Source organism: Musca domestica, unplaced genomic scaffold (assembly GCF_030504385.1).
Source record: "Musca domestica strain aabys unplaced genomic scaffold, Musca_domestica.polishedcontigs.V.1.1 4, whole genome shotgun sequence".
Lineage (NCBI taxonomy): Eukaryota > Metazoa > Arthropoda > Insecta > Diptera > Muscidae > Musca > Musca domestica.
The window spans coordinates 12970554-12989174 of NW_026712328.1; the positions used below are offsets into that span (position 1 = coordinate 12970554).

General features: G+C 35.3%; 2 protein-coding genes across 4 annotated transcripts in view; one reads left to right on the forward strand and one right to left on the reverse strand.

Moving 5' to 3' along the window:
• Nucleotides 1–18621, reverse strand: part of LOC101894940 (uncharacterized) — a 193321-nt gene that overhangs the window by 6423 nt on the left and 168277 nt on the right. For both annotated transcript variants that reach the window (XM_059126584.1, XM_059126585.1), the window contains 7 exons: nucleotides 17307–17510; nucleotides 17095–17237; nucleotides 16438–17046; nucleotides 16240–16371; nucleotides 16024–16180; nucleotides 10420–10539; nucleotides 8459–9899 (listed from right to left, as the gene is read on the reverse strand). In XM_059126584.1, the coding sequence (XP_058982567.1) occupies nucleotides 8459–9899; nucleotides 10420–10539; nucleotides 16024–16180; nucleotides 16240–16371; nucleotides 16438–17046; nucleotides 17095–17237; nucleotides 17307–17510 (2806 nt within the window). The remainder of the gene's footprint in view (nucleotides 1–8458; nucleotides 9900–10419; nucleotides 10540–16023; nucleotides 16181–16239; nucleotides 16372–16437; nucleotides 17047–17094; nucleotides 17238–17306; nucleotides 17511–18621) is intronic.
• The window catches only part of LOC101894671 (uncharacterized), a 46408-nt gene continuing 33908 nt past the window's right edge, over nucleotides 6122–18621 (forward strand). For both annotated transcript variants that reach the window (XM_059126603.1, XM_059126605.1), the window contains exon 1: nucleotides 6122–6404. The gene's annotated coding sequence lies outside the window, so the exon portion shown is untranslated. The remainder of the gene's footprint in view (nucleotides 6405–18621) is intronic.

Sequence of the window (18621 nt, forward strand, 5' to 3'; positions counted from 1 at the left end):
CTATAGTAGCGATCAATCAATCATTGGTATTGATATAAGTATTAGATTTAATTTGGTTAACATGCCCTAATTTGGCTATTTTCTAAAGCTTTACAAACAGTGATTAAAAATGAATCCTAGATATCTAAATTAACCTCCAAGGAAAAAAAGATCAAATCAAAATGAAACGTGTGTATGGAAAACAATACGATAAACGGACAAGTCCAAAATCAAACAGAATTGAATATATAAGATGTTTGAAGTATCGGCTAATACAGTTAAAATGTAAATAATTAGAGTTGTTATAATGGACAGTTCACCTAATTGTGGTCTATAGATATATTACAGTTAAACCTGGGAACTGTACCCAACACCTTCAGATTGCTCGTTTAAAGTTCGCTTAATCGGATAGACCAACAACTCCGGCGTAAACTGGTTAAATGTCCTTTTATTTTAACGGATATTTTAAAAACATTGTAAAACGTTATAATATTGTATAGTAGACTGAATGAGGTTATGTATGGAACAAAATTCGTGCAGATGACCGCTGTAGCTTAGCTGGCACACTTGCGATCTTTCAATGAAATTTTTAGTTTGCATAAATTTTGTGGTATTTGATTAATGTAGAGTTCAATTTCCTCTTTCAAGACTTGCGTCGTCGTCGTCGTTTTCGCATAAACAATCGACTCCAAAAAATCGAAAGGTTTAAATCCAAGCGGCCAATCTTCAAAACACAAAATAACACGACCGGGAAATGACTGATGTAGCACTTGAATTGTTCCTCTCGCTATATGACATGCTGCGCCGTTTTGTTGAAACCACATGGCCTCCTCATTCATTTATTCAATTCTAGACAAGAAAAAAATGGTTATAATTTCACGATACCGAACACCATTGACTGTTTGAGCTTGACCTGCCTTATTTTGTTTAAAAAAGGTTTTTTTTCGATTTTTCCAGCCCACACCACACAGTGACATGTTCAAGATGCGTTTTTTTCTCGAGTATTTTCCTCACCCCAAATACAATATTCTACTTATTGATAAAGCAATCGGGATAGAAATGGGCCTCGTCACTGAAGATGATTTTATCAGCAAAATCAGCAATAGGTGTGTCTGGTTACCCTAAAGTTTGTAACAATTGTTACAAATTGTTACTGGAAGTCGTCTGTTAACCCAAAAGTTCTGCAAAAGAGAGCGGTTGGAGAGAGAAATTTTGACAGTTCTTTCAGTGAGAGTTTGCAAATTCTTGCTGGAAAAATTTCTTCTTGCAATCTCTTGCAACTCTTCTTCTTCTCATTCATCGACATTCAATCAGATGTTTTCTATTGTTTATTTATTTATGTTTGTGCTTTCAATTTGAATTTTTTTTTTTTGGAATTAGCAAGACTAATAGTTTTTGGGGAACAACTTTACAAAATGTGAAAAACGTAAATGTTAATATGCAATAAGAAAATAAACGACTATTTCCAACATTTTTATTTAAAAAACTTGTAAAATTAGTATTGCTTCCTTTGTTTTAATTCTGCTTATGGGGGACAAATTGGTTTGTTTTGACAAATCAGCTGATTAGTTGCATGCTTCTGCAGGAATACCGTCTGTTTACTTTTCGCATTTTCCTTGTAAAAGAGAATAAAACTTCCTTACTCTCTCAGAAAGAAGTTACTGGACAATTCCTGCTGGAAAAGTAACCAGACATACCTAATTTCAGGTTGTGTTGTATATGTAAACTGGATATTGACACCACTTTTATTTTATCTGCCAGAAGGTAACCCTATTTTCGCTAACATTCTCAATTCCGTATTCTTTAGTTATTAGTTCATAGTTTACTCTTGTAAATTGTTCATCACAATCTTTCTTAATGAAATAAACTGAATTAAATTAAAACTCCAGACTCACAATACAATATTGAGTATACAATATTGGTGTCAGAAGTGGACAGACGGAGGCTGTTAAAACATCGCGGCCCCAGTTTGTGACGTCAGAAGACATAAATACAACAAGACCGCCACGGTTGCAATAAGCGAATACAAAAGCACAGATGGCTCAACGGTTAAAGACTATTTTGACAGATTCGATTGGGCGTTGAAATTGAGAGGAGGATTATCAAGAGGATTATCATAATTATGCGCGCGTACATATGGGTGCTGAGCTAAATACGGCTCTCAAAATTCTAATTAGTCCTAAGAAGCCAGAAGAAATGAAATATGAAGAAATTAAAACTACATTGATAAATCATTTCGACGGAAGGAGAAATATTTATGCGGAAAGTTTCAGATTTCGACAGATACGACAAGATGTAGGGGAATCGATGGCAAATTTTTCACTGCGCTTGAAGCAAGCTGCGGCTTTGTGTGACTTTGGGGCATTCCTGGATAGGATGCTGATTGAGTAGATGATATTTGGAGTGGAATCCCGCAATATTTGTGACGAGATTATTACAAAGAAACTTAAAAGTTTTGCGGAGGCATATGAGTGTGCCATGCAAATTGGGTTTTATACCTATCAAGACAAAAAATGGTGTGAAGCAGAAGTCGAATAAAACTACAGAGGTGAGATGTTATGGTTGCGGTGGTCGACACGTACGGAAGGATTGTAAATTCAAGAACACAAAGTGGTTTTCATGCGGCAAGGTAGGCCACATAAATAAAGTGTGCAAGTCAAATACAAAGCAGATAGAGGAGTCGTTGTTGTCAGATGAGGGTGAGGAGCCACATACTGAGGCGAATTGCAACAGTCAGAACAAAAGGGCCATTCGATCGGAAAATGGTCACAATGAAGATAGACCGCCAGAAAGTAGATATGGAACTGGATACGGGTGCTCCTTGCAGTATTATAAGCTTGGAGAATTAAAAGAACATAAAGCAGTCACCAGTGTTAAAGAAAGCGGACCGGCGATTTTCAAGTTATACGGGGCACAAGATTACGTGCATAGGACGTACCGTGGTGAATGTGTCTTTGGGCAGAACCAGTCGTAGGCTGAACTTATACGTTGTTGATGCCGATTTGACACATTATGTGGCGGTGAGTGGATCGCACATTATGTTCGAGAAATAAATTTTGCCGAATTGTTCCAAGACCCAATAGAACGCATCAACGGGGAAGGAGTTGCCAGCAGCGGCAGGAGAGAAGATAGCATCTATAGCAGTAAAAAAAACCCATACTGTCTGAACATCAACGGCAACAGCTGCTATTAGCCAAACATAAAGATATATTCAGTGATGTAGCGGGTAAGTTCAAAGGTCCTTGTATTTAAGTGCAATTAAAGCAAGATGCTACGCCAAAATTTGCAGGACCCCAAAAAATCCCATTCGCATTACAGGATGCGTATGCCAAAGAAATGGATGCTAAGATTGCGGCGGGATTTTACGAAAGAGTAGAGTATTCAGAATGGGCATCTACTACACATGTAGTGACGAAGAAGAATGGAGGCATACGTATTACGGGAAACTACAAACCAACCGTAAATCCACTAATTGTAATAGAAGAACGCCCAATTCCGAAAGCGGAGGATATTTTCAACAGGATGAAGGGCTCAACGGTGTTTGCCCATTTGGATATTACTGAAGCGTATTCACACTTGGTCCTTGACGAGGAATTTGCCCATGTCGTGACGCTGAATGCTCCAACACATGGACTGATACGTCCAACTCGAGCAGTTTATGGAGCCGCTAACATTCCGGCCATTTGGCAAAGAACGATGGAAATGGCTATACATCACATTCCTAATATTCTTATTTTTTCGACGATATTCTGATGTTTGCAACAGATGTTGATGATCTGTTGAAAGTTCTTGAGACTGCATTATGCAAGTTAAAGGAATTAGGATTTAAGTTTAAAAAAAGAAGTGCGTATTTGTGACGTCAACGATTGAATTTCTAGGTCACAAAATAGACGCAAATCCAACAAACACATTGAAGCGATTATGCATGCGACAAAACCAAGAACGTTGGAGGAGTTACAATTATTTTTGGGAAAGGCGTCATATTATTCGAACCTCATACCTAACCTGTCTACACTTGAGGGGTCACTTCGGGACGTTTTGAAAAAAGTAACGTCTATTGGAATAATAATACAGATGCGGCATACACCAAAATTAAGCAATATCTCCGCAAGTGCTGATCCCGTATGATCCAGCATTGCATATTCTACTTGCAACGGACGCCAATAAAACGGGACTGGGAGCTGTTCTGTCGCATCGTCTTTCTGATGGACAGGAACGTCCAATTGCTTATGCGAGCCGCACCATGAACGCGACGGAGCAACGATATTCACAAATCGATAACGAGGCGCTGGCCACAGTGTGGGCCGTCCAAAAGTTTTCCAAGTACCTGTATGCCCGTCATTTGACTCTGATTACTGACCACAAACCGCTGGTACAAATCCTACATCCGAGTAAGACGCTGCCTGTTTTATGCATATCCCGTATGACAAACTACGCCGATTTCCTTTCTAATTTCGATTTTGAAGTGGTCCACAAAACCTCGAAAGAAAACAGTAATGCGCATGTTTTGTCTTAAGTAACTCCAGCCAACAGAGTGATCAAACTCAGTTTTGATTAGGCCATATGTAATGACCTTGATGAATTCGACAGTTTCGTGATTCGCCAAATTAATCAATTACCGGTAACTGCTGAACGAATTTCGCTGGAAACGAGAAAGGATCCACATCTTGGTAAGATTACAAAGATATTGGAAAGTGGACAGTGTTTGTCAAAAGCTGGTTACAAATCACCTGAAATGAACTACAAAGTGTCGCCAGGGTGTTTAATGTTTGAACACCGAATTGTGATCCCTCATAGATTTCGGGGCGATTTAACGAAAGATTTGCATGGCGCCCATCTAGGGATGGTTAAGATGAAAGGAATATCCCGGTCCTTGGTTTACTGGCTGGGCATTGACAAAGACATTGAGAGCACTGCGAGGTAATGCGAGAAATGTGCAAAGTATGCAAATGCCCTGAAGAAGTGCACAGATCATCATTGGGAGTACCCCAAGGCTCCGTGGGAACGAGTGCACATAGATTATGTGGGTTCCTTTGAGGGAATGATGTTACTCATCATTCTCTAAATGGTTGGAGGTAAAGGTTACCAAGTCAATAACAGCAGCTGCGACGATTACATTGCTGGATGAAGTGTTTGCTACATACGCAGGACCATTAATAGTAGTTTCCGATAATGGAACGAATTTTTCTTCGGCTGAATTCAAGAATTTTATACAAAGAATTGGCGTTAAGTACCACAAATTTACTGCCCCCAACCACCCAGCAACTAACGGCCAAGCAGAGAGAAGTGTCCAAACGGTGAAGAATGCATTAAAGGCTATGTGTACAACGAAAATGACATTAAAGGAAAATCTAAACGAATTCCTGAGACAGTACAGGAATAAACCTCATTCGACAACGGGTCAGTCCCCAGCACAGTTGTTCCTAGGACAACAGTTACGCACACGTTTAGATCTAGTGCGTCCACAAGAAACTAGTAGTAAAGTAACAGTCAATCAGTTCATGAAGAGCAGCTGTAAACACAGGGAATTGGATCAAAGATCAAAACGTGTACTTTCTGTCCGGAAATCCACGCATTAGCAAATGGGTTAAAGGCAAATTGACCAAGCCTTTGGGAGATGTCCACTATCAAATTCTGTTCCAGGAGAAGTATTATAGAAGACATATTGGTCAACTTCGTGGTACAGATCAAAATGATACTGACACATGCAGTCGTCGCACACCAGTCAACAGTAAGGAAAACTCTATGAATCATCCGAATAGCTACAGAGCTGGTTCGAGCATCGTCACCGACGAACAACAAGAATCGGTAATCGAACAAGACGAAGAGGACGTGGAGACCACTAACTTAGAGATTGAGATAGAACAGATCGAACAATTTTCAACTCCACCCTTCTCAACACATGGGTATGAGGACACCCAAGCTTTTTCGAATCTACTCCATTGCATCATCATCTGTTAAAAATGTCGACGAACGGGGACAAGGATTGCGGCGATCAACAAGGGTTCGAAGAGACAGGGCCCTATTCTCTTCTTAGAGGGGAAGATTTGTATATGTAAACTCGATATTGGCACCACTTTTATTTCATCTGCCAGATGGCAACCCTATTTTCACTAACACCCTCAATTCCGTATTTATTAGTTGTTATTTCATACTTTCCTCTTGTAACTTGTACATTACAATCTTTCTTAATGAAATAAACTGAATTAAATTAAAACTCCAGACTCTGAGTATACAATAATTGCATTTTCATTTACCCTGTACTGGATTAAATCTGTGTCGCTGTACAACACAACAAAGCTTTAAAAGTGCCGTCCGGGATACCTGTGCGCTGAGTGCAATCTTATACAGATGGTTATGGAAAACAATAAAATAAGTTGCCCACATAGCTGGGCACCGTATTTGTAGTGGTCGTCCAAATTATTGTGAGTACCACGAAATGATAACATGTGCTGTAGATATGGCTGACAATTAGGACATTTTCATCGTTTGATTACAATTTTATTTTGATAATTTTTAAAAGAGTAATTAGCAGAATATTGAAATCGTTAAAATAAACAAACAAAAGATTGAATTTTTATGGTTCTGGAATTACTCAATCAGTGAATGGCTGTCACAGTGTAAATATTGTATTGATGTTAAAAAAGTTAAACTTAAACGCGATTTAATACCTGGAACTTACGGAACATGCTTTCAATTGTCGCTGAAGCTGTATCAACGGTTGTTGTAGATGGATTCGAACAATTTGGCCAGGAATAAAAATAAAATCTCGATGTGTTCTAAGAAAATTATGGCATCGTTGTACATTTTATAATCAAAAAATGTACACACCAAATTATCGACCTTTTACTGCTATTATTTGGATGATATACACATGTTATATATGTATCAATTGACATAAAACCTGTTACATCCTCAGATTATGAGTCGAAATTCCGGCTTCAAAGTGTCGGCGTCTTCGTTATGTGGATGCATAATATAATGTGCTTGAATATCTTTCTCTAAGCACAGGTTTGCTAAAAACCAGAAAATAATTTTAAAAAGCTGTTTGGCTATAACTCATTTTTACCGTTTCATTACCTTCACAACTTCCAAGTAAATTATTTCAAACGGTCCATATTAAGGGATTTTGAGTAAAATATGTCATTCTAGCTAACTGCATTTATATTAATAGGAATATATTAAAACTTCGCGCAATATGGCAGTGTATTGGACAGTTTAAACGATTGTACAAAATCCTTAAGAATATTCCCATACATCCCATCATTTTACATTTTATGTGGGTTCTGATCAGATTTTGGATATAGATTTCTGCTCCGGCGAACAGTTGCTGAATACATCTAGGACCTTTAACATACCATAATTGGAAACACCTGTATGTTTTATAAGCATCCTGTATAAACAATGGACACATTTTCGAGGAAGTATTCTACCTATTTCAAAATATCAAATCAAAAGAAATTTCAAAATTTGGTCACGAATTAAAAAAATGTGGACTGACACACAAAATGATAAATTAAAGACAATTGAGTTTAGAATTTGGATTGAATTAGAAGCTATACCAAAATAGTTGATCGACATTGAAATTATTTTTGCCGAAAAGGCCGATAATTTGAGAATCTGAATCGACAAAATTTGGTTGAAAATGTGTTTATGGTTGAAAATAGGTTAAATAGTGGACGTATATTGAAAATTTCAAGTGGGAAAATAGCCTATTAATTGACAGTACATTATAAATTATAGCTTAAACATTCAATGTAAATCATACTACAAAATACTAATTCTTGCAGCTATTTCGATTTCAACAAATAAATGTGATAGATTTTACGAATATATCATTGTAGGATCTCCGATGAGGATTCTCAGGTCTTGTTAACGGAATGACAATTTTATGGTTAAGAGATATAGACATTTGTGTAGTAATTTACATATAAATTCAAATATTATGTATGGATTTTGAATTGTAACGGTTTCTTTATTATTTTCAAACAATTAGGCGTTTTCAACATTTTTATCAGTAGTGTAAGAAAGTTTAACGTTTTTGGAAAGCCTTTCAACCAGAAACAAGTCTTGTTTCAACGAATTTTAAAGTATTGAGAGTTATGAAAACTTTCATGAGAGATAATAGAAATTCCGCCCGGAAAATTAATTACCAATAAAAAAATGGCAAAATTTGAATGGAGAAACGGAATTAAAAACGTTATTACCCGGGCACGGAGACGAGTTAATTTTTTCGAATCAGACACTCACTACAACAAAATAGACAGACTCCAAGTCCGCAACTCCGATTTTGACTTCCAAATGCAACCAACGAAAATTCTGTATCATCTTACACGTTCTAACAATTTCAGTCCGCCGCTTTAGCACTTGATGTGTGCACAAATAATGTTTGTCAAATTATAATCACAGCACACGATCAAACATAAAATTAAGAATATATAGTTAACCTGGTTAAATGATAAAACGAGTTAGCACTTACCGTTAAGAGTCATATCATCTTCGAGGGATTTAAACCATTTTTGGATTGTTATTTCACCTTCTTTTAGGTCAATTCCTTCAATTTGGTGAAAATGTTCGGTTATGGTATCCGTAGTTCCAGGCGAATATGCTAAACCTTTCTCGACCAATATCTTGCTAATATTAGTGAATTTAATAATGCATGGTGCCAAAGGATCCGTAGTATCTGTTGAGGAGCCCCACAATACGACTGGTAATGAATTCGTTTCCTCCAAGCGCTTTCCTCTCATAGAAACCCATTGTAATTCAAATTGTTTGATCGAATATCGAAACCAATCGATAGCTGATTTTGACCATGTTTTGACATTGCCGGCGGGACAAATACCGGCCAAATGGCAACGGTAAACTGCATTTGTCACACGATCCAACTGTGCACCGATCGAGAATAACTGGTGGGAAGCTATTGAACGTATAGTCGCTCCAATATCTCGTAAAAACACCGAATAAGTTGTTTCCGAAACGTGCTCGTGATTCGCTTCGATGACAATGCCCCTGTACCATTCGCAGTTTTTGTTGGTAGGAGGATCCGTTGGTGTGCTATTGTATTTGGTGTACACCAAACAATGACTGCCTATAGTCCATTTTTGGTTTTCTCTCGTTGGTAAATCGATACAATTAGCAGAAATGTGGAATTTCTCATTTAGTGTTTCTTGAATTTTGGCATGAAATTGGTCCGTCCCCATTTTCAATTTATATAATTGAATATAGAATTCCCCAGGGTCGACAATATGGGTAATAATAATTTGGGATCGCTGTACTGGAAGTGGTTCTAAATCTTTGGACGATTTAAGACTGGTTATCGAAGAGCAGTCATTAGTCTTAAGATTCTCCGACACTATTAATTCCCTTATGCGATGTGATTTCTTGGTCATTCGAAAACAATCCGAGGTTTGCGTTGTTTCGCCTGTTGAAATTCCATGTCTACTCTTCACTAAAGCTGCCCCGATATTAATGTCCAAGTTCTTTTTACTCACATAGAGCAGAACCCTGTTAAGATCTTCTGATGTGCTCTGAATTTCCATTCTCAAGCATGGGTTCACAGTCATCTGCCTGAAGTCAGAAATTGCAGTTGCTGTGTAATTGTATGAATTTTCTTGCAATGGTTCAATGTCGGCCAATGTACACCGAATCGCATATTCTCGCTTTTGTCGAAACATTTCAGTTAGCGTGTATGCTTGGCGCCAGTTAATTGTCTCGGTACGCCCTTCATCGACAAGTCGTACCAGTAGTGATCCATTTCCTTTTACCTCTATAATTCGGGCTCGATGCCAAAAATCGGCAATGCTTACAGCGCAACTCACGCCAGGTTCAGCCAAATACATTTGCTGGCGTTGTGTCTCTTGTGCTCCATAGAACGAATTGAGGTCAGACAAAAACTTTCGTTTTTCTTCGGTTAAATCGTCCTGAAAACGAAAAAAAAATCGATTAAAAAAATGTCCAACAAAAATGTCTACAATATTTCTTTTCACAAATTTGCTAGATTTATGTGTTTGTTTCTCTTAGAAATAAATCTCTAGATTTAGTTTGCATCCGGAAGTAACTATTAAAATTTAAATAATATTTGCTCACATGACATATTTCTTGGCACAAACCCGAAAAACACTCATTACAATCAACCTACTAAACCATTATTTTAAGAAGGGAATGTAGTTATTTTTTCTTGCTAAAAGTCGTCAAATAAATAAAAAACACGATTTATTCTTTATATGTCCCATTTTACAATAAAAAAATCATTTTGTTTTATTGAATTATTTATTTATTCTTCTAATGTACTTAATTTATATCGGGTAGTGCGCACGCACATATAACCTCGGTTTGTCAAAAATTCAGCTGGGACAAACAATTTTCTTATTTACTTAGACTAACTGGCATTAAAAGTTTTTAAGAATTGTTTAATTATTAATATATACAGTGCATTAATACCTTTATAACATAAAATTCGTGTGGACCCACGACGTGTAGCATATTGACCATTAAAATTTCGCCAGCCATCACATAAGTACGTGGAATTTGTTCACTGAGCTTCAAATTAGCAATGTCTTTCTGTAAAATAAATTAAAAAAGAAAATCAGTTATTACAGGAAAAAAAAAAAACTCTTGCCAAAACCTCTCGACATCTCATCATATTCGGACATTTTCGGTCGTATTACCCCGGACCATAATGAAACCTCAAAAACTTAAAAAAAAAAATTAAGTTGCGTAATCAAAAACATTTGTACCCCATTTTCAATGTTTGCTCTGTTGCAGTCAAAATCTAATGGCTTTGTAATTTTGATTAATAAGTTGGAAAAGTTTGCAAATACCCATCAAGTACCTTTATATTATACCCATTTTAGTACCACTCATCACTTTTCGTACAATATGTCAATTCCTGGTGCCAACGGGGACCACAATATAATATAATAATAAATTTAGTAATGTCAGTTCGCACACTTAGAACACATGTGTAAAACCACCTTCATATACCAAACTTAGTTTTCAACATTGATTTTCGTACAATTTTAAAAGTTAAGTACCATTTTCGTGACCTTAAAGTTCGAATTTACAAAAACCCTTTGGTACTATCTATCTATCTATCTATCTATCTATATATATATATATATATATATATATATATATATATATATATATATTTTTTTTTTTTTTTAATTTTATTTATTCATATAAAATCATGTACAATTCAGAAGTCCCGCGAAGCGGTAAGCTTGTCTGCAGGATTAACTTAAATATAATTTGACTATATACAAATTTTAATAACTATTTAAAGTTCAGCTGTAGTATGGTTTAAAAAAATTCAATTATTATAAGAAATATAAATGTATGTTAATTCTTTCATAATCAAAAAATATTAAGAATTTATAAGAAATTGTTTTATCAGTTTTTTCCTTTTCGGCTTGTTTCTTATATTTAGTATAGATATTGGTATTGAATTCATTGTTGTTGGGACGCTTACATTAAGCGATCGTTTGCCGTAATCGTTTTTGAAGCATGGTATCTTGGATCTTCCTTCAGCACGTCTTCTGGTGTTTTGAGTGTGATCTATCTGCTGCAGGTAATTTGATTCATCGTAAAATTCATTCAATATTGTTGTCATATAGAAGTTTTCTATGTTCAGTAGTCCAGACGTTTGGGTAGATTTTCATTGTAATCTGATCGATTGTTATTTGTTAAGGTAGTGTTTGAATTAGCATCGTTTGACTGTTGTTGATTCCTATTTGAGCGATGTAAACTTTTAAGAAGAATTTTAAGCAGGCTGTTCTGTGCTACTTGAAGGGTTCTGCAGTTCGAGGCGTTTCCCAGGCTGATATTCCATGACGTAAATAAGATTCGACAAGGGAAAAATATGCTTGCCTTAGCACTGTATATGGGGCGCATGTACTCAGATGATATAGAGCGAATGAAGACTTGCGTAGTTTGCCTCTAATGTTATCTATTTGAGGTTTCCATTTCATGTTGCAGTCTAAAAGTATTCCAAGATATTTAAAAACATCTACTGATTCGATTTTTGTGGTGCAGATTTCATTGCTTTGTAGATTATCGTATTTATTTTGATGAAGACATTCGTAGTTGTGACATAGTATGGAAATTTCTGTGTGGGGAATGTGTTTCGGTCGAAAATGCATGATTTTAGTTTTTTTAGCGTTTATAACCAGCCCATTGTCATGACACCATCTTAGCAGCTTATTCATTTCGTTTTGCATTCGGATTTCGGCTGAACGTATAGATTTGTCTGAAACGATTATGGCCGTGTCGTCTGCATATGAAAAAGTAATGCTGTCATTTAAAGTTTTTATCATATCATTGGCATATATTATAAATAAAATGGGTCCGAGTTTAGAGCCCTGTGGCACTCCATAATCTGACTGGTATTCTTGGCTTGTAACATTGTCAATTTTAACTTTAAATTTTCGACAATTTAGGTATTGTTCAAACCATTTTAAACAATGTCCTCTTATTCCATGCTTTTCTAGTATATTTAAAAGTTTTGGATGTGACAGGGTATCAAACGCTTTGCAGAAATCGATAAACATTACTAAGCATTGTTATATGTTTTTGGTCAGATCCGAAATTTATTATATTTGATTTTTTTAGCTTACTGACCTCTGTAAGTTTTGCAAATAAAAGACTTGTTTTATTGCATTTTTCCCAACGTTTCGTCACTTTTTTGGTGACTTCTTCAGGTGATTTCGTCTATTTGAATAAAATAAATGTAACAGTTAACAATATGGTCCAAATTACAACAATTGTAAACATATTCTTTACTTACACTAATATTCAAGACGTGCTTACATAGATTTTACATTAAAATAACATAAAAAGACAATAAACAACGACTTAAATCTAGTATCACAGGTATGTTTACGTTATTGCCACTCCATAGCTTGCACTAATATTGTCGGTGTCTTCTTTTAAGTTCATCGTTACGTCAATTTGTTGTTATATTCTCAGACTTTCAATCAGCAATCTCTTTTTCTCATTTTTCTCTTTGTCTAATATTATTGTTTTGTCAAAATCAGGTGAGTGGCCTGTGTGTATCATATGTTGTGCTAGTGCCGTCGTTTCTTTCCCTTTCTGTATATCTTGTTTATGTTCTCCCATTCGTATATTTAGCGCTCTTTTTGTTGTTCCTATGTATATTTTGTTGCATTTTTCGTTTTCTTTGCCATTGCATGGTATTTGATAAACAACATTGCTTTGTTGCTGTTTGTCGATTGGTGTTTTTGTGTTTGTGAATATGGAGCTTAGCGTTGTGTTTGGCTTGTAAGCAAAGTTTATATTTTTGTTCTTTATTATCCTCCGTAATTGTTGATTGTCAAAAAGTCCAGGAATGTATTTTACACCGTAAAAATTTGTCTTGTCTTCCGTTTGCGCTGTTTTTGTAATATTCGACGTCTTGTTGTTTTTTTCATTTATAATTTTTTTCTTTGTTTCATCTATTAATGTCATTATAGTCTTGTAAGGAAAACTGTTGTTTTTCAAAGTGTTTGTTATTATTTGAATGTTTTTTCTGTGAAATTGTTCGTCACTAATGTTAAGAATTCTGTATATCAAGTTACGTGCCGTGTTTAGGATTTGAGATTTAGGTTGTGTGGCGTTGTAATTTATAATTCTGCCGGATGAAGTTTCTTTAGTGTACCAGTCAAACATAATTTTATCTTTATTGCGTTGTAGCTTCATATCTAAATATGGTATTACGCCTTCGTTTTCTACTTCTATCGTGAATTGTATTTTATTATGGTATTTGTTAAGTGTGAGTAAGATTTCATCCGCATCGTCCTTATTTATAATGGCTAAAATGTCATCTACATATTTAGCTATGTATTTGATATTTTTGTCTCTAGTTTTTAGTTCAGCTAACGTTTTGTCAAGTAGGTGATCCAGAACTATATCTGCTATGGTAGGCGAAAGTGGGTTCCCCATTGGCATTCCAAATATTTGGTTATAAATCTTGTCCTTGTATGTGAAATAGTTATTGTCCTTGAGGCAAAATTGCAGACATTTCAGGAATGTACATCTTGAAATCTTAGTGTACTGTTTTATTTTATCCCATTTATCCATGATAATTTTTATTGCAGTATGTACTGGAATGTTTGTGAATAAGGATATAACGTCAAATGATACTACTATTTCTGAATCAACGAGTTTTACACATTTGAGAGTTTGTTTCATTTCTGTCGAATTCTTTATATTGTACTTCTCAGATACTATGTTCTTCAAAATTTTACCTAAGTATTTAGAGAGTTGGTAACACGGAATATTAATGGATGAGACAATTGGACGTAACGGTACATTGGGTTTGTGTATTTTTGGGAGTCCATATATTGTGGGTGCGTTGGAGGAAGTGCATTGTAGTTTTTTCTTTTCAAAATTGTCGATAAAATTGTTTTTAAATAATTCCATTACAATATTATAATTTGTCTTTTGTAATTTATTTGTGGGGACATTTATTAACATCTTGTAAGTATTTTTGTCTTCTAGGAGATCTTCCATCTTCTCGTTGTATTCTTTTGTTCAGATAAGTTTTGATATATTGTGTTTGTGAAGTCTCCCAGGAGTAGATTAAAGTTCTTTTCTTTTTGGGAATCCATATTGGTTATTGTTTATCAAACTATATTTCGCTAGGAAATTATTCAGTCTTCTAACAATAATTTCTTCTAAAACTTTTTCGATGACTGGTAGAATAGATATAGGTCTGTAATTTTTGCAGTTAGATTTATTACCACTCTTATGAATTGGGCGAATAATAGATATTTTTAGCAGATCGGGAATAATTGACTCGTTTAAGCTTCTATTTATAAGCTCTGTCAGGATTGGAGAAAATAATTCAGCGTTGTTTTTGATATCAATTGCACGAATGTCATCTATGTCTGCGCTTTTCCTGGTGTTTAAGCTTTTCAAAATATTTTTGACTTCTACAACATTTGTGCCTTCAAGAAAAATTGCGTTTGGAAAGTTGTTTTGGATATTTTCCATAGTTTCCTTTTCGCATGAATGTATTATGTTTTCAATATTCGTTTTAAATTTTTGTGCGAAAGTTTCTGCGACTTCAACAATATTCCGATTTGTAACGTTTAGTTTCACCGTTTCGTCTATACTTTTGCATTTTTTTACCAATAATTTCATTAATTGTTGCCCATGTTTCGCGAATATTACTTCTGCATTGGATAAACTTACTGTGGTAGAAAGTGTTTTTTGCAAAAATGATTTTTTTATTTAGTTGATTGTTGAAAGATTTATAAAGCCTTTCATTTGCGTCATTTTTACTTCTGCAGTACATTTTATACAACCGATCTCTTGTATTACAATCACTAATTATTTCTTTAGTTAGCCATGGTTGACCACTTCTATTTCTCGTTTTAATTTTCTTAATATCAGTTGACTATTTTGTTAAAAAGTTCATTTGTACCATTAGTTTCGCTAACAATCCTGCACCAATCTACCACTTTTATAAGATTGTTTACTTTTTTTTATTATTAAGAATGCGTTTTTCGGAGATTACATTTAGTGGATTTACAGTTGTGTCCATTTCAATAGATCCAAATATTAAGTAATGATCTGAGATAGTAGTGGCGATTATGGCTGACTTAATATTGTTTCTCGAATTATGCCTTATGAACAGATGATCAATGCACGTTCTGCTTCCATTGCGTTCACATTCTCTAGTAATACCGCTTACAGCACACTCAAGACCATTACAGGCGCACATATCCAAATAATTCTTTGATGACATGGTATTTGAGATAATATCGAGGTTCATATCACCAGTTAATATGATATCTTGATTTTTGTTTATGTTATTTGTACAATTATCCAATTCTTTAATAAAGTTTTTAACATTTAAATTAGGTGGCCGATACTTATTGATAGTTCAACTTGAAGCGATTCCAATCGAGATAGATTCCACTACGCGGGTATAGATAAATCGCTTAAGAATTGAATGTTCATTAAAATATATGTATATACTTCCAGAAAAATATTTGCTCGCAATACGAACTCTTTCAGATATAAAGGAACCAAAACACTTACCTTAATAGACATTTTAAAGCTGTGTGCACCTGGCCTCTCTCGGGCCAGGCCAGCGTATAAAAAAGACTCACGAACAGAAGTTGTCACTGGGGTTTGGAGGTCAACTTTAAGGTGGTCATTTCTAATTTTTTCGATTACGTTCATTCGGACATGCTGACTGAAATGGGAAATATAACAATTTCAACCGTGCACCGAATTAAAGGTAGCTTCTCTTACTTTTGTAATAGTTCATATAGAAAGTTTTTCCCGACCTCGGTCCATTCCTTTCCAGCAGGGACTATATCGGCTATGGCACATCGTACAGCGGCGAATGGAATTTTTATATGCGATTCGTGGACATTGCAAATTCTGAAAGAGAGCATTCACATTGGCGCACAATATTTTATGATTTTTGTCGGAGTCATGAATACACACTTATCTGCAGGTATAGTCAAATCCATTCCGTAATCAACCAAAAAAACTTTGTACTCATCCTCAGGAAGTATTTTCTTTAACATGCCTCGATACCATTGCTTATCTGCGCTGTTATAAGCCATGTAGTAGTAGCCGATGGTCATATCTTTTGGAATGTTTATTGTTTGCCCTCCATCAACGTATGCTTGGGACAACTGACGGATCTTCTCAATATCACTAACTCTTTGAATGTAAAAATGTCCAGGGGATTTTACATAGCTAATATGGACTAAGTTTTCATCAGCAATGCTGCTGCTACTTTCTACTGACATGGGTGAACTCCTTGCCGAAGCAATGGCCACAACATTACAAGCCTGCTTCGAGTTATTCTTTAGTTGCTTTCTTTTCTCTTTGGATATTTTAGATTGGGGCCTTGGTTGTGGAATATTCTGGTGGGTCGTTGAAATATCGAAGCTAGCAGAGGTAGACGAGTTGATGTTGGAGGAAACAGGGGTCGACATGTTTGAATCGTCTTGTGCACAACGAATTTTTATTTTAATTTTCGGTCCAACAAAACTGTATTTAATGTACTTATCAAGGTCTGGAAATTCAGTTGCTTTCACTTGAAAACTGCAAAAGAAGATAAGTTACAAAAGAAAAATAAATCTGAAAGCTTACTTGAATGGGTTCGTCCGTATGTTCGTAATTTCCACCTGGGTAGGTATTTGATACAACTGCTCGTTGTATTTTTGTAGCACCTTGCCAACATGGACGAGCGCCGGCAATTTACGTTCATAAAATTCCAAACTATCGCGCATATCCTGGTCAGGGGTTAATTAAACATAATTTGTGATATGTTCTGTAGATAAAAAATGTACTTGAATATATACCTTAAGAGTATCATTGGATTCATTCAGGCAGGCATGGGCTTGTCTTAAGAAAAACTGTGGCTGCTGGCAGATTTCTGCAAATTTGTCCAAAATTTCCTTTTCCTTGTTTTGTAGATAACTATGCAGTTTTAGGAAGTAGTCGGCGATGTCTTCAACGGTCTTGGTGGCAAATTCCTCAAGTTTAATCTCGACACTTCGTACATCCTGTAGGAAGAAAAGAACAAACATGTTTCTGTCATTTCGCAATCATATAAGACACGTGAGCGCGGTATTATAAATATATTGATTTCAATGTATGTGTGAGTGTTCGTTAAGAGTTTTCAATATTCCCATGTTTGTGGCAGCATATTAAAACTTTATAACATTCCATTTATATATTTTTGGGTTAAATTATTTTCTTTTTTTTTCAAAGATGATCTTTCTTATCGCCGAACATGCTCAAAGTCTTAGAGAAATAAGGATTTACCAAATCTGGACGAATTGGTGTAATATCTTCTAAAGTTATCATGCGCACAGACAGATGGATGGACATCGCTACATCGACTCCAAATATCCTGGAACAGACATCGACAAAAGAAACCGGTGGTCTAAACCCATAATTTCCATTAGACAAATATAATGGTATATACCCTCTGCAGCCATGTGAATGAGGGTATAATAATTTGTCTCATAAAACGAGAAAGAATCGAAGAGTCGAATTTTGGTCTAACTGCTAATATTTTTAACAATGCAAGGTCAGGTGCGAGAATGGACAATATTGGACGACTCTTTCTGGAACCTTCCCCATAAAGAGTTAATAATTTTTAAAACTTTTTATTTCCCAATATGGGTTTAAACAGCTCACCCCAAATATTTCAATAATTATATTTCTCATAGCACGCGAAACAAATCTTTTAAAACTTGGTATATATAAATATTTTATGGAATTTGTCGGTTCACTCTTTCTAGTACCTCCACAATGCGTAAACATTTTGGATTATTAAAACAAACCAAAGATCTAATGTGAATATGGTATATGTCGGTCCAGGTTGTCATAAAATTGGAAATAAGTGTTCGATTGTCTATAAATTTCCAACATCCCAATATTTTAATCAGTATTAGATGAAGTCCGAAAATGTAATACTTTGGTCTACCTCACACACATTTCAAAATTTTCCAAACATTATTACATGTCTAAGTCTATAAGGAAAAATATGTTTGTACGTTTGTTTGTAATTTATAGACTCAAAAACTGCTAAAAAGATTTCCCTAAAAAATCCTTATATACTACAGCATATCCTGAATGTAACATAGGCTATATACATTTTTAAAATTC